The 16,550-nt window shown below is 41.0% G+C and overlaps 1 protein-coding gene across 3 annotated transcripts in view; it reads left to right on the top strand.

Annotated features, from left to right (window-relative positions):
• Nucleotides 1-2,032: 2,032 nt before the first annotated feature.
• DTWD2 (DTW domain containing 2) overlaps nt 2,033-16,550 on the top strand; it is a 49,446-nt gene continuing 34,928 nt past the window's right edge. The window contains exons 1-2 of one of the 3 annotated variants that reach the window (XM_084880469.1): nt 2,033-2,346; nt 13,553-13,643. In XM_084880469.1, coding sequence (XP_084736595.1) covers nt 2,135-2,346; nt 13,553-13,643 — 303 coding nt within the window. In that variant the 5' untranslated portion in view covers nt 2,033-2,134. Of the gene's footprint in view, nt 2,347-2,507; nt 2,966-13,552; nt 13,644-16,550 lie in introns of those variants that run through there. The other 2 variants (XM_084880468.1, XM_084880470.1) reach the window with 2 other exon arrangements.

The following is a 16,550-nucleotide window of genomic DNA, read 5'->3' as shown; positions in this document are numbered from 1 at the left end:
TTTCACATTTGCCTCTCTTTGTTCTAATATAAAAGTGTATTGGTTTCACAATTTCTTTGGGTCTCTGCGCCTCATGAAAGCTCTCAAGCCATGAAAAGCTTGTTAAGTAAATGTGTATGCTTTTCTTCTGTTGATTTGTATTATGTCAATTTAATTCTCAAGCCCAGCCAAAAGGAACCCTAAGAGGTTTAATAAAGATAACGGTTTGCCTTCCCTATAAGTCAAGGAACATGGGTTCCCTCTAGAAGATGGGAACAGCCCTCTGTTGACAGCCAGCAGGTAAATAACAACCACATTCCTGCACTGACAGGTTGTATCCCTTAAAGGACTTTGGCTCCCCATCTTGGTATCTTGGCATTTCCCAGAGGTTGGGTCACTGATGGTCTTTATTCTTATACCAGGGTCTGTCTCAGGCTAGTAACCTCACATAAAGTAGCAGTCAGCTGGGTGGGTAATACACTTTCCCAGGCTCTTAATGTCAGGCTTCTTAAAGCTGGATATTCCGTACAGGGAAACAACTTTTTTTTTCCTTCTCTCTCCCAATTCGGTTCTTTGATTCTGATCAACCTCTGGGAAATAGGTTATTCAGAAACAAGGATGGAGCAAGGGAGCACTTATGACCCTATGGTAAAATCCTAAGCAAGAGATGACGGGACTTGAACCAGCGCAGAAGTGATAAATGGCTGCATTTTGAATACTTTCAAGGGTGGAACCAGTGATTTGACATGGGGTGTTAAGTCAAGTATAAGTAGGTTTGTCAGGACTCACCTGCCTTCACATAACTCATAATTGGGAGTTCAAAAGGACCATAAGTGACTTATGGGAACATTTCACATCTTGAAACTGGAAATGAGAGTGTAAAGGTTGTCACACGTGAGCATTTAATTTTAGTAGTTAAAGACTTGGTTCTCCAACCTAAATCTACAGCCAATATTGTTTTTGATTCATCTCCTTTTCTACAGTCTTTGGGTTTTGATTATCTTACAAATCCAGCTGGCACAAGTGCCAGTTCTTTCTCTTATCCTATATCTATCACCCATGCATGCTTCAGCCTTTGCTTATCCCTCCCTTACAGCAGTAGTCCAAAAGAAATGATGCCTGCTGTTTGCAGGGGAAGAGAATACCAGATAGTTGAAAACAGCCTTCTAGTCTATTCACACACTTGACTTTACATTACTGAAAACCGAATAGTGAAATAAACACTTTTAAGAAATACAAAATTGCTCTATTACTGTTAGTGGTAAATCTACTTTATTGGTGGAAGTAACATAAAGTATTAATAAATTAAAAGAAGCAGTATCATTTTGGGCAAGTAGAATTTCCTCTTTCATTCTCCGGTGGACTTCATTTTGGCTTTTAAACAATTGCGGGCTCTGCTGCTGTTACCCAGGAGCTGTAAAAACTTGGGCAAGGTAGTTTTCTTTCTATGGCAACCCCCCCCCCGCCCCCGCCCCCCAATCCATAAAATCTCAACCCTTCTATAGCCTCCTGATCTTAGGGGCCTTGGAAAATTTAAAACCTCCTTTAGCAAATACTTGGTGTCTACTGCTCGCTTGATGCTGGGAGAAATACCAAGTACAAGATACAGGACACAGGCCCCTGCCTTTCTAGAGTAAGAAATTCGCATGAATCAGGCAAGAGTGAATCCAGTTTTCAGTGAGTGCATCTCCTGGGTTGGCCTTTAGCTATCACGTTCATCAACTGCTGCAACTGCTGTGAACACTCCCCCAGCCAATTCCTCAGGGGCCATGCTAAGGCGGAAAGGGCTGAATTCCATCTTATTTTAACTTTTAGAGAAGGGACCTTAAGGACGACTCACTGGTGTTTTCAAAGGGCATTCCTTCACCTGCCCCAGGATGCTAACCTAACTTCAGTTTCCCCCGGGACCACCCACACTTCCCAGTCCAGTTCTAGGTGAAAGGTCGCACTGGATCTTGACCAATGGGCTCGTGCCTTCTCCGCTGAGGGGCGGGACCATGGGGTGTAAACTTCGGAGGCCCGCCCCCGGACGTGGCGTGCGTGCGTGCGTGCGTGCGTGGCGGCGCGCCGCGCCGCGCGAGCCGGGTTCTCTAGCGTGTGGCGCCCCCTGGCGGCCGCGGGGACTCCGTGGGACAGCCGGAGCCGCGTCCCGGCCATGGACCCGCAGAAAGAGGCGCGAACAGCCCGGGACCAGGCCGCGCCGCCGCCGGCCTCGCAGACCCAGGCGCCGCCGCAGGAGGAGGCGCGGCGGGAGGGCGGCGAGGCGCCGGCGGCGGCCCTGGGCGAGGAGGCGGAGGCCAGTGCGGACGGGCTGTGGGCGCTGCCGGTGGAGCCGGCGGAGCGGAGGCCGGAGTGCAGCCGGTGCAGGTGACGGAGGAGGGAGGGGAAGGAGGCGGGGCCGGGGAGAAGGACAGGGGCGGGGCGGGGCGCTCCCCTGGCTCAGGCTTCTCAGCGCTTTAGGGTGCGGGCCCCTGGCTGAGCGTGCAGCCTGGGCGCATCCTTGTCAGTGCTCTTCAGCCAGAAGCCGCTCCTCTGGGCTCGGTGTTGTGCAGCCTCACTTCCCGCGGGACCCCGAGCGCGTCACGTGAGAAGCAGCCCTCAGGTCTGCGGTCCGGAAACTTCCGAGCGATGGGAAAGGAAGGCTTCGTGGCAGTAGTACTTGTGATCGTGAACACCTGTATGCATAAGCGACAGTCATCTCACACGTAAAAACAAAGCAGAATGCACTGGAGGACAGAAACAACCCAAGTGGCCATGAGAGGCGTGAAGATTATATTCAGAATACTAAATTCTGAATATAATATTTTTGAGCACCCCCTGTCTGCCAGGCACCGTGCTGGGTCCTGGGGGATGCAGGCGTGGATAAAACAGACCTGGTCTCTCACAGGCCAATGACGAGATTATTGACTACATAAGCAGCAGCAGCACCACCACCACCACCACCAACTAACATGATTGAGTGCTCACAGTGTGCGCAGTTGTTCAGGTATTTTCCAGGAGCACTCCACTGGGCTGGTACACGGGAGGACTGCTTTCCCCGCTTGTTTGAACTTTTTGCTATTGAGATACACGATTCTCTTTATGTCCTGGGTGTTCTGGATCATTTTCCTTGGTTAGATGAAGGTCTCCATCTATCACCTATCTCGCTGTGGCCTGTCACAATTTAACTATTAGATAGTGCCCCTGCTTGGTCACTTACAATCACACTACATTTAGTCACCAGAATGGCTCTCACTAAAGTCACCAGTAATATCCATGAGGTGAAATCCAATGGATCCTTTTCTGTCCACGTTTTACTAGGCTTTTTGGAAGCTTTCTACCATTATTTCTTCAAACACGTTCTCTATTCATTTCTCTCTTTCTGCGTCTTCTGGCACCCCTGCTATTTGAATATTATTATGTTTCACATTTTCCCATAACTTCCTCCTGTTTTTTGTTTGTTTTTTCTTTTTCTTTTTGGTTCTCTGATTGAGTGATTTTTTTCAACCCTGTCTTCTAATTCACTGATTTGATCCTTAGCATCTCCTAATCTGCTGTGTATTCCTTCCAATGTCTTCTTTATTTGTGCTATGTCATTCTTTATTTCTGTTTTCATATCTTACGGTGTAGAGCATCTTTACCATCATTATTCTGAATTCTGTATCAGATAAATTTCTATTATCCATTTATCTCTTCTGGAGAATTCTCTTGTTCTTTCTTTTGTGTGTTGTTTCCTAGTCTCATTTTAGTTGCCTATTTGGTAGATATTTTAGGTAGTCTGCTGTGCCTCTCAATCTCTAGTGCAGGACAGTGGCAAAGGCTGCTTCTGACTAATTAGATTAGGCAAAGACTCAAAGTCTCCAGAGACTGTCTCTGTCTACAGACTGATAGGATTTTCAAGAGTTTTCTTCAACAGGGTTGAACAATTGCTTCTGCTTGGAGGCTAATTGTTATTCTCAGTCTCTTTAATGGGCCTGAGCAACTCCACACCAGGAGGCAAGATGTTTTCTGATAGGGTGGATCAACTTTCTTCCCCTAGGCAAGGTTGCCTGTATAGCAAATGTCTGTGATGACCTCCACAGCCTGAGGCAATGACTCAGCATTGGAAACTGGAGTGTCTGAGCTCTAGCCCCACAACCCCTAATCCTGGCTTCTGCTCACACAGCTCCACTCCACTCTGGCCTCCTTCTGCCAGAGCACAAGGTGGTGGCTCAACAAGGAATTTTGTGTGTTGGCCCTTGAAGAGGGTACCTGAATTTCCGGCTATATCTTTCCTGGCAGACAGCAACCCTGCTGCTTTTCATAGCCAGATGTTATGAGGTACCCTTCTCAGTTCTAGTGCTTTCTGCTGGGGGGCCCAGCTTGGGAATTAGACTCTATAGTTCTCAGTGGCAACCCCCTACAGCTGAGATATTTCTCTGGAATTTCAATTGTTGTCTGCTAGAGATCAGCCAGCCCTTTTTTACATCTGCGTGCCCTTCCCCCATCCCCCCCCCCCCAATCTCTATGTGGTCTCCACTTTCAGTCCTTGGTTATTAGGGTTCACTCTAGCAAGTCTTTTGTTGATTATTCAGGAAGTTTTTCTTTCTTTCTTCATATATATATATATATATATATATATGTATATATATATATATATATATGCTTAGGAAGTTCTATATTTCAGTTCTAATATCAGTTTGGTCTTGGGAGTTTGTCTGTGTAACATCCACTTACTTTGCTGCCATTTTTAATCTCTCCCCCAAGGCAGTTTGAAATAAAGATTGTTGAATTGGTATCTAGTTAGAATTAGAAAACAAACTTTTGATAAATTTAAAATCAACTAGGTTAGCCCTGGGCAGTGGGGCACAATTGTTTGGAGCATTATCTCATACACTGGAAGCTCGTAGTTTTTAATTCCTGGTTAGGGCACAAAGCCAGGTCTCAAATTCAATCCCCAATTGGGGGCACATATGGAAGGCAACTGATCACTCCATGTTTCTCTCTCTCTCTCCCCCCCCCCTTTCTCTCCCTTTCTCTAAAGTCAATAAAGAAACAAACATATCCTCAGGTGAGGACTAAAAAATTAAAATCAACTAGGTTATTGATGATAATTTTTAGGGTAAAAACTTAGATAATCTGCAAGTTTAATTTTTTTGTGGATTTCAAAAGTATCATATTCCTAAGAGGAAATTATTAAGGTAATGTTCTCTTTTCTGTTAGTATAGAAAATATGTTTACTCTTTGAAGTAGTTCATTAGTAATATATGTGGAAAGCTAACTGATTTACAGATTACTTTGTAAGCTAATTATATGTTCAAAGTTGAGCAAAGATGATATATGTCAAAAAGGAATTTTTTTTCATATCTTAATTAAGTCTCCAAAGAGGAGTGACCAATTTAAAAAATCACATTAGAGCTTTCTAAGTGTTTGATTTATATTCCCCAAGAAAAATAAGAGTTAGTTATTACCCTCTGATAGAAGTTTTCTTAAAAAACATCAAAGCATATTAATTCTTTAAAGTATATCTGCCCAAAATTAATAATTCATAGTTCTGTTAGGGCTTATGTAGTGAGAAAACATATTCAGAAATAGGATAGTCTAAAATTTGTCATTACTTAAAGAGATCAAGGGTTACAAGTGCTTTTACATCTATATTTTTATTCAGTACATAAGATAACTTTGTGAATTAAATAGTTATTCCCTTTTATAGACTCTCAAGGTCAGATTTCTACTAAGAAGTATAGCTGCTTTAGCTTTCATATTTTTATTAGTATACCAAGTAATAATGAATTATACTGAAATGAATAGTATGGCTCCTTCTCCCCCCCCTCCCCTGTTGCATATAATAAATACTTTGAAAGAAGTGTTTGTCTTAAAATCCATCAATTCTTTTAATTTTTCTTTGTCTATGACTACTTTTAGTTACTTTGGGATGAGCACATTTTTGGGGGTTAGTGGGGGAGAAGCAATTTTAATTGTCTTTTTTTTTCTTTTCTTTTTAAGATAGAGCTTTTATTTCTTGAATCCTTTACCTGCCTATGGTCAGCTTCTCATTTGTATAAGTGGCGTCTCACTTTTCAGTCAGAAAGGCAAATTTGTCAAAGGGGAGGGGTTGGGGAGTGGAGAGCACTGCTTTAGACCTCTGGAGCACAGGCCTCTGAAATCTCATTTAAAGATTTTATTCTCTTTATAGAGTTGCTTCCTTTCCTATAACATGATTTTATCTTTTAAACTTATCCTTCCTCTACTCCTGAAGGCAGTTATAAAATAATACTATAGTGATAAAAACAACTTTTGGGAGTATGAGAATATTATTGTTATTTATATTTGAAGCAATCCGACATACAAGTTTTTTTTTTTTTTTTCTTCTCTTTATGAGGTAAAAGTTTACTATAATATTAATAAAGAAGAGCTGTTTTTTTATTATTTAGAATGGATTATTTTTATTTTTTTTATTTTTTGTTAATCCTCACCTGAGGATATTTTTCCCATTGATTTTTAGAGAGAGTGAAAAGGAGGGAAGAGTGAGGGAGGAAGGGAAGTAGTGGGGGAAGGGAGGGAGGGAGGGAAGAGAGAGAAGGGAGGGAGGGAAAGAAACATTTACATGAAAGAGACACATTAATTGATTGTGTCCCGAATGTGCCCAGATGGGGTGGGACCAGGAATAGATCCTGCAACTGAGGTAGGCATCCTTGACTGGCCAGGGCAGAGCTTTTTTAATTGGTTTCACAAATTTTAAAAACTAGTTTATTATACAGATTATATTCCTTTAAAATAACAGTAGAGGGCACTATGGTATTTAGTTTTTCAAAGCTTGTTTTAAAATTACCAAGTTGTTGGAATTTTTATGTGTAATAGTGTCTATGCAAGTAATCTATTGAAGGCTATGAAACTCTTTGTTCTTTGCTTTTTCGCTCTGTTGGGACTATAAAAATCTTGTTGAGTATTGGGAAATCTGAGGTGTACTATTTTTCTGTGTTCTGCATTTGCTTTTTTTTTTTTTTTTTTTTTTTAAATGGGTAAAAGAAATCCTTTTAAAATATTCTTGTAAATCTATTCACTAATCTTTACATGTTTCCCTCTGTGAGATTTTCTTGTTTAAAATTATGAGAAAAGTAGTTTCTCATAAGTTGGATATTACCTAAGACACTTAATTAAATTTTTGAAAAATGTTTTTTAAAGGTTCTAGCATATCTGGTCATATGCCAGCTACAATTTCATTTGCCTAACGGCTGGCAGAGATAGCATGCCCAGAGTGACAGATTATAGCATTCACTTCAGAAGCCAGTCAAGCTTAGTCTGACAGGAGTCCTACATATTTATTCCAATATTCCTTAATGATAAAAGAAGAAAAAATAAAACCTCACAGATTTTATAAAATTTCCTCAGGGAAATTATTAAAAAAAATTTACTTATATTTTAAGAATATAATTAACATTAAGTGGGTTGTGTATATTTTAAAGAAGAAAAACCACAATGATGGAAAACAGTATTTATAATATATTGGCAATGCATTAGTACATGTGGAAGAGGGAAAAACCTCAGCTCTTACTTTGGTCATTCTGTTATACATTAGCTGAAAATTAATATTTGTAAATGATTACAATTTTATAACATTTGCTTATGATTCATTCAGTAGCTATTCCCCAGAACTTTCCTGGTACTTTATCACCAATATTATGAAGGAGGAAATTGGAAAACCTGTGACGTGCTCCAGCTCACATAGCAAGACAAGGACATTGTCAGTGACATACCTTAAGATCACCCCCTAACCACTTCCATTCCATCCTGATTGATGTCTAACTGCTCCCCTGCCAGCCTCTTTGCCCCCAACTTCCCTCCTCTGCCGGCCTGGCCACCCCTAACTGCTCTCCCCTGCAGGGTTGATCTCCTCCAACTGCCCTCCCTTGCAGAGCTGGTCCCTTCCAACCGCCCTCCCCTGCTGGCCATCTTGTAGTGGCCCTTGTGACCACATGGGCCATATTGTGTATTGGAGTTTGGAACCGCTGGCTCCTAACCACTCACCTGCCTGCCTGATCGCCCCTAAAATTCAAGCTTCTTTTTATTTATTTATTTATTTTATTTTTTAAAATATATTTTATTGATATTTTTACAGAGAGGAAGAGAGAGGGATAGAGAGTTAGAAACATCGATGAGAGAGAATCATCGATCAGCTGCCTTTTGCACACCCCCTACTGGGGATGTGCCTGCAACCAAGGTACATGCCCTCGACTGGAATCGAACTGGGGACCTTTCAGTCTGCAGGCTCTATCCACTGAGCTAAACCGATTTCGGCTCTTTTTTATTTTTAATATTTATATTTCTTTATTTTTTTATTTTAAAAGTCAAGCTTCTTGAGAATATCACAGAGAGCTAAGCATAGTAAACATAGCAAATACTTAATACTTATGGGCTTCTACACAAACACTTTCCAACCAGGTATGTTTTAATAGGCAGTCTCCAAAAACTTGAACTGGAAAACCTAAAAGTAGTGCTCAGGTTTCAGGCATCAGGTGCTATCAGCAGGATTTCTATCCTAATTAAACTCTAATTCTTAGCTCTCAACAGTCTGGACAAACTGCCCTTTACTGTCCCCAAAGTTTCTTATTCGCCACTATCCCATTTTCTTTCTTTTTCCTTCCTTCCTTCCTTCTTTCCTTCCTTCCTTCCTTCCTTCCTTCCTTCCTTCCTTCCTTCCTTCCTTCCTTCCTTCCTTCCTTCCTTCCTTCCTTCCTTCCTTCCTTCCTTCCTTCCTTCCTTCCTTCCTGTTCAATGTTTTACCATACAAAACCCACCTGCCAACCTAGCTGGGCAGGCAGGAGGGGAGTCCATGGCAGCACAGAAAACCGGGGTTGCCCTAACCAGTTAGTGGATAGAGCGTCGGCCTGCAGACTGAAAGGTCCCAGGTTTAATTCTGGTCAAGGGCATGTACCTTGGTTACGGGCACATCCCCAGTAGGAGGTGTGCAGGAGGCAGCTGATCAATGTTTCTCTCTCATTGATGTTTCTAACTCTATCCCTCTCCCTTCCATTTAAAAAAAAAAAAAATCAATAAAATATATTAGAAAGCTGGGGTTTTTGTCCCAAAGAGGAAAAAATTAGTTTACAATCAAGGAAACAAAATCAGAACCCAACATGATCAAGGAGAAGCCTTGAAACTGCATCCAGCAGAGGTGCTGTGGGCAGCAGTGCATCTCGGCTGGCCCAGCAGTACCTGCAGCAGCCTCGGTTCCTGGGAAGCCTGGGGTCAGATAGGGCCCAGCTCTTGAGGTTATTTTTTAATAATTTTGCTTTTGGGGGAGGAGGGCTTCTGGGCAGCAGCTCCATGTGGGGGTAACCGGTGCGGGTTTCACTTCAGGGTTTGGAGGGGAAGTTGGGTTTGTGGGGCGGGACCGCCCGGCCCCAAATGTCACAGCTGAGATTCTTGGAAGTGGCCCAGCGAAGTTACTTCCTGCTTTCTTCCTGCCCTGACCTTAGGTCTGTGGTTTAAAAATCAGGGCACCAGGCTGGGGCTGAGCACCCCAGGGGCCTTTAGCCTCTTTAACTTAGTTGATGACCTGCCTTTTTCTGTGACATATAGTAAAGTTTGATTAAGAGCTGAGAGGGAGCTCTGTTCTCTTGGCCACACCTTCTTGGAATGGAGCTTCTGCCAACCTGAGCTGGGGCAAGGTAGGAAATGTGTTATGGCCCAGATGCCATAAACTGTCCCTGGGATAGGGGAGGGGAAGTTGAATCACAGTTGTTTCATAGCTACTCACTGTGAAGAGGTTTTCTTACAGACCCTGGGAAACTGAGCAGCTTATTATAAGAAGAACAAACCCTGAGGATAAGATAGCCAGGAGCTCAGATCAAGGACAGAATCTCTCTGAAGGGAGACAGCTTTCCAGGGGCTACTCTTTGCAAGGACAATGAAAGAAGGCAGACCCTAGGGTAGGAACTCACTAACTTTAGATTTTTCCTTATCCACTAACCCTCTATGAGCTTGTTTGAAATGAAGGGTCAGAGCGGTCTTTTCAGAGTGTTACACCTGCTGCTCTCTCAGATTGCCAGCTATCTGATTAATAAACGCACCACAAAGATTCAACATCATCTCTGGTAATGATGGGCAACTAGAACGCTTATAGGTTTCGCCTATACCAAATTTTAGTAGATATTCTTGAATAATATTTCTATATTCAAATACTTGAGGCCTGGTGCATGAAATTCATGCACAGGAGTGTGTGTCCTTCAGCCCAGCCTGCACCCTCTCCAATCTGGGACATCCCTCTCACAATCCAGGACTGCTGGCTCCCAACTGCTCATCTGCCTGCCTTCCTGATTGCCCCTAACCGCTTCTGCCTGCCAGCCTGATCACCCCGTAATCATTCTCCTACCAGCCTGATTGATGCCTAACTGCTCCCCTGCCAGCCTCTTTGCCCCTAACAGCCTTCCCCTGCCAGCCTGGTCATCTCAACTGCCCTCCTCCGTAGGCCCAGTCCCCCCCAACTGCCCTCCCTTGCAGGCCTGGCCCCTCCCAACTGCCCTCCCCTGCTGGCCTGATTGCCCACAACTGCCCTCTCTTGCAGGCCTGGTCTCTCACAACTGCTCTCCCCTGCTGGCCATCTTGTGATGGCCATCTTGTGTCCACATGGGGGCAGGATCTTTGACCACATGGTGGCAGCCATCTTGTGTGTTGGAGTGAGAGTCAATTTGCATGTTACTATTGTATTTTATTAGATAGGATGTCATCAGGGCAATTTCTAGACTTTAAGTGTATGTTTTTAAAAGTAGTTTTTGCTTGCAAGAAAAATAGTTTTCTCTGGCAAGTGAGTCTGTTAAACAACTTTCCCTGTCATCCTGGAAGTGGAACTCTCCAAATATCTTAATTCCAAATATTCCTAAAGTTCAAAATGACTTCTAATAAGGAAATTACCATCTCAAGAAACTGAATTGTTTTTTGTTTTTGTTTTTTTTCTCTTCTGAACAGAGGTTTTGGCCAGACATGAAACCCAGAACTACCAATATCAGGGAAGTCTTTGCACTATTCTGTCATATTAAGGACTTTTAAAATCATTGTTTATATCATGAGCTAAAGATGTTATTTTTAGGGCATGTTTACCTAGTTTCTGCTACTCATAGAAATCTGAAGCTTCCTCCTAGCATGTTTACTTGATTGAAACTTGCAGTTTTTTGGCTCTATTGATATGTGGATGTTTCCTGCATAGGACAGTTGTGTGTTTTGTTTTTTGTGTTTTTTTGTTTTTTTTTTTGTGGGGGGAGCATTCTTTTGTATTCTTAGATATTTAAGTTGTTAGTAAATTAAATTATGAATTTTTAAAATGGCTTCATCTGATCTGAAATTACATTTTATAAAACAATTTTACTGACATCTGTGCATTTCAGTCATATACAGAGTTAAATATAAAAGAGTTAGATACTTATCCCTGGCTGGGTGGCTCAGTTGGTTGGAGCATTGTCCTGTACACTGAATGATTGTGGGTTTGATTCCCCATGAGGTCATAGCGAGGTTGTGGATTCCATCTCTGGGTGGGTAACATACTGATTGGCGTTTATCTCTCACATTGGTGCTTCTCTCTCCTTCCTTCCCTCCCAGCATACCCCCCTCCTTCCTCTCTAAAATCAATAAGATTCTTGGGTGAGGATTACAGAAATAATAAATAAAGTCAGAAGCTTAAAGTTTTAGAAGTGAAATGTGCATCATTTTTTATTCTACCAAATGAAGAATTCTTTCTAATTGTCCCCCTTGATATGCTGGTCAGTATACCTAGATTATTCAGTCATTCTCTGTTTCTTTCTGGGTTTACTTTTGTTTACTCTTCTTGTGACCACAGAATGACTCCATTCCTAAAATCTCACATTCCTGGGAGAGAATCCAGTGTAGGGCAGAGTAATCATACCAAATCATTTTGTATGTCATTGGAAAGCAAGTATATTGGTTTTCCTTTGGTTAGTCATCCATTTTAGTTTGGATGGTTGAGAGGGGAGTGGGGTCATGTTGTAAAATATGATTATATTTCTGCCTAAGATTATCATGTAGATAATTTTTTTCAGCAGGAGCATAGGTTTGACAGTTTCTTGCAGAATGAGATGGTAGATATAATTGAACCAATTTACTCACACTCTGTTTATTGGCATAAACATTTTTTTACCTCAGGCTATACCTCTGCATAAGCAAGATTACTGAGGGAGTTGATAGTGCTTAGTTTTGTAGCAATTAGTATGCTGCTCAAATTCCCTTTAATATCACTTTCACTTGTACACTACTGTAATGTCATATAACACCTGTCTGCAATAGTGTTCTACTGTGAAAATTTATTTCCAAGATACACTGATATACTGGTAAACACACATATCCAATGTAGGGTTTACTGGTAAAATATCCATGTATGTTTCTACAATTTCTTTGGAAGGACACACAAGTTTCTGGACATTGGTTACCCCTAGAGAAGAGAATGCTCTAAGCTAGAGGGCTCAGATCGAAGTGTACCTTTTTATTCCTTATGCATTTTGTAATGAGTATAAGTGTTACTGAGACAGTAGTAAAGCACTAAAAAGTAAGTAAAACAAGAACAACAAAGTAAACAGCAAAAGGGAAAATAGGCAGACACTCTGCCATGATATAATTCTAGCCAAATATAATTTGGTGGCTGCTGTTTGGGTTTCTCACATTTATTAAGCTTTCTGTGTTGATTGATGTCTAAATTTGATCAGAACTCTCTTTTAGGTGGTAATACTGTTCTAATACTTTATCATCAGATTGTTCCCTCCAACTTCCAGGTGATGTAGAAAAGTTGCCAAGTTTCTCTTTGATATGAGATCTGTTCTTTTTCTTTCTTTTTTTTTTTTTTTAATAGATTTTATTGATTTTGTACAGAGAGGAAGGGAGAGAGATACCGAGTCAGAAACATCGATGAGAGAGAGTCATCGATTAGCTGCCTCTTGCACACCCCCTACTGGGGATATGCCCACAACCAAGGTACATGCCCTTGAATCGAACCCGGGACCCTTCAGACCCCAAGCCGACGCTATCCATTGAGCCAAACCGGTTTTGGCCAGATCTGTTCTTGATTTGGAATGCAAGTTAGTAGAAGTGTTGCTTCATGAATAAAAAGACTGTGCTGCTGATTTATGAGTATTGTTCAACTACAGATATCTAAGAAAATATTTTTTGGAGGAACTTTGATCTAATAGATGATAAAGAATTTACTAGAATCTTTTTTTCAAATTCTCATATGTAAAGTCTGGGTGATTAAATTCATTCTTAGGGGTTCATTTTTAGTCTTGGCCAGTGTTTATCAGTTTTTGAAGCCTCATCCTGTGTACAGATATTTAAGTTGTTATGGGTTATAATTCCAGTCAGGGCACATATCTAGGTTTTGGGTTTGATGCCTGTTTGGGTGTTTCTCTCTCACATTGATGTTTCTCTCTTTCTCACTTTCCCTCTTTCCTTCTCTCCCTCTCTTCTTCTTCTCTCTCTAGAGTCAATGAAAAAAAAAAAAAAATCCTCCAGTGAGGATTAAAAAATAAAAAGGTTGGGTTATGTTCAAGTTTTAGGTTATTGTCATATTTTATTTTAAACATTTACAGGCTTTCTTTTTCTTTATGCCCTTTAGCCGGCCTCAGAAAGTGTGTTTATGTCCGTTTCTACCAATGCATCCTCTGCACATCTCTACCCACTTGTACATAATTCAGCATCCGGCAGAGGTGAGTGAGTCTTCATAAAATGCACAATTTCAAATAGAATATTAGTATACAAGAGGAAACACACAGATGAACATATTCATTCTTCCTCGGTGCTTAGCATTTCTGGAAATAAATCGACAATAAATGCTTTCTCTTTGGGAAAAAAATAGTTTCTTTTATATATTATATGGTAGTATGTTGTATGCTTTGGAGATGGAGAAAATAATTTTATTTCATAAAAACTGTGTCATTGAATAGTATAGAAATTTAGAACTTCAACAATATTGTGTGAAGGAAAAAATGAGATTTTTGTGAGAAAAGAGGAAAATCATTGCTATTTAAATTTTGATTATAGTTTATATTCATTGATGTCTTGTTAAAATAGAAGTATCTCTCAGCAAATTGTTTTATTTTTTGTTTTTATTAATTTTGATTTTTCAGTTAAAGTCGACATACAATTTTATATTAGTATCATTTATACAATATAGTGACATTTATTTATTTATAGTAATAAATTTATTTATTATTTATGAAGTAATCACCCCAATAAAACTAGTAAACACCTGGTACCATACATAGTTATTACAATATGCTATGCTTTACATTCCCATGACTATTTTGTAACTACCAATTTGTACTTCTTAAACCTTTTCCCCCTTTTCATCTATCTCCCTAACCCCCTCCATCTGGCAGTCGTCAAAATGTTCTCTGTATCTGTGTTTGTTTTTGTTTTGTTTGTTTGTGTATTTTGTTTTTTAGATTCTACGTATAATTGAAATCAGATGGCATATGTTTTTCTCTGTCTGACATTTCACTCATCACAGTATCTTCTGGGTCAGGGGTGGAGAACATTTTTCCTGCCAAGTGCCATTTGGATATTCATAATATCATTTGTGGGCCATACAAAATTATCAATTTAAAAATATTTGGCCCTAACCGCTTTGACTCAGTGGATAGAGCGTTGGTGTGCAGACTGAAAAGTCCCAGTTCGATTCTGGACAAGGGCATGTACCTTGGTTGTGGGCACATCCCCAATAGGAGATGTGCAGGAGGCAGCTGATAGATGTTTCTCTCTCATCAATGTTTCTAACTCTCTATCCCTCTCTTTTACTCTCTGTAACAAATCAATAAAATATATTTTTAAAAAATTTAAAAATATTTGGTCAAACATTGAATTAGCTCATCCTTAATGCCTTGGCAGGGCCAGACCACATGATTTTGTGGGCCTTATATAGCCTGTGGCCAGACTTCCCTACTCCTGCTCTAGATTTGTGTTTTGCAGATGGTACTTTTTTTTTAAACCCTCACACGAAGATATTGTTTCATTTGATTTTTAGAGAAAGTAAAAGGGAGGAAGGAGCAAAAGAGAGGGAGAGGAAAAGGGAGAGAGAGAGACATCGAAGTGAAAGAGATATAGTAATTGGTTGTCTCCCACATGCCTGGGGCATGATCAAACCTGCAACCAATATGTCCTTTTCTTGGGAATTGAGTCCCCAACCCTTTGGTCCATGGACTGTCACTCTAACCACTGAGAAACCAGCCAGGGAAAGAAGTTCTTTTTTATGGCTGAGTCATATTCCACTCATTGTGTATATGAACCACATCTTTATCTGTTCATCTATTGATGAACATTTAGGTTGCTTCCATATATTGGCTGTTGTAAGTAATGCCACAATAAACATAAATGTATATGTCTTTTCAATTTAGTGTTTTTTGTTTTTTTTTCAGATAAATATAGAAGTAGAATTTCTGGGTCCTTCTTTGTTTCTTATTATAGCCTTTTAAAAAATTTATTTATCCTCACTTGGTGATATGTTTATTAATTTTTGAGAGAGGAGGGGCAAAGAGAGAGAGAGAGAAATATCAGTGTGAGAGAGAAACATTGATCAGTTGCCTCTTGTATGTTCCCTGACTGGGAATCAAACCCTGCTGGGGGTCTTGTTCAGCATCTAGAAGGGTCCAGGAATCTGGAGAAGGGCTGCATGTAAATTATTAAAGAGTCTAGACATGAAACATAAATTTGGAAGGCATTTTGGGGGGGGGGCGGTAAAAGAGTGATATGCAAACTGACCATCACTCCAACACACAAGATGGCTGCCCCCATGTGGTCAAAGATGGTTGCCCTCAGGTGGACACAAGATAGCCACCACAAGATGGCCAGCAGGGGAGGGCAGTTGGGAGGAACCAGGCCTGCAAGGGAGGGCAGTTGGGGGCCATCAAGCCTGCAGGGGAGGGAAGTTAGGGGGGACCAGGTGGCAGAGGAGGGAAGTTAGGGGTGACCCAGGCCTGCAGGGGAGAGCAATTGGGGGGACCAGGCCTACAGGGGAGCACAGTTGGGGCAAACAGGCTAGCAGGGCAGCAGTTAGGCATCAATCAGGCTATCAGGGGAGTGGTGAGAGGGTGATTAGGCTGGCAGGCAGAAGCGGTTAGGGGCAATCAGGAAGGCAGGTAAGCGAGCAGTTAGGAGCCAGCAGTCCTGGGTTGTGAGAGGGATGTCCAACTGCCCATTTAGGCCCAATTTTACTATTGGACATCCCTCGAGGGGTCCCAATTGGAGAAGGTGCAAGCTGGGCTGAGAGACGCCCCCTCACCCCGTGCATGAATTTTGTGCACCAGGCCTTTAGTAGTAATATATTTATAAAATGCATTTTGATTATATACATTGAAGTTAGCTATTATGATGATAATGGTAGTTTGTAGATAATTGATAAATTATTAATGTGACAAAGCAAAACATTATTTAGAAATATAGAGATCAATACTAAAAGATATAACTAAAACAAAGTGATTGCCTCTGGAAGTGGTATAGGGAAGTAATTGGAGAACATTATAAATTTTTGGCATTTTTCAATTTGACATAAATGTCAAAAGTTTGAAAAGTGATTTTAGTGTGTGTCAAAGTCTCCTACTGATGATCTAGATTAGAGG

This window comes from Pipistrellus hanaki, assembly GCF_964339955.1.
Source record: "Pipistrellus hanaki genome assembly, chromosome: 4".
Lineage (NCBI taxonomy): Eukaryota > Metazoa > Chordata > Mammalia > Chiroptera > Vespertilionidae > Pipistrellus > Pipistrellus hanaki.
The sequence above is the reverse complement of the archived record's forward strand: the minus strand, read 5'-3'. Positions and strand labels throughout refer to the sequence as shown.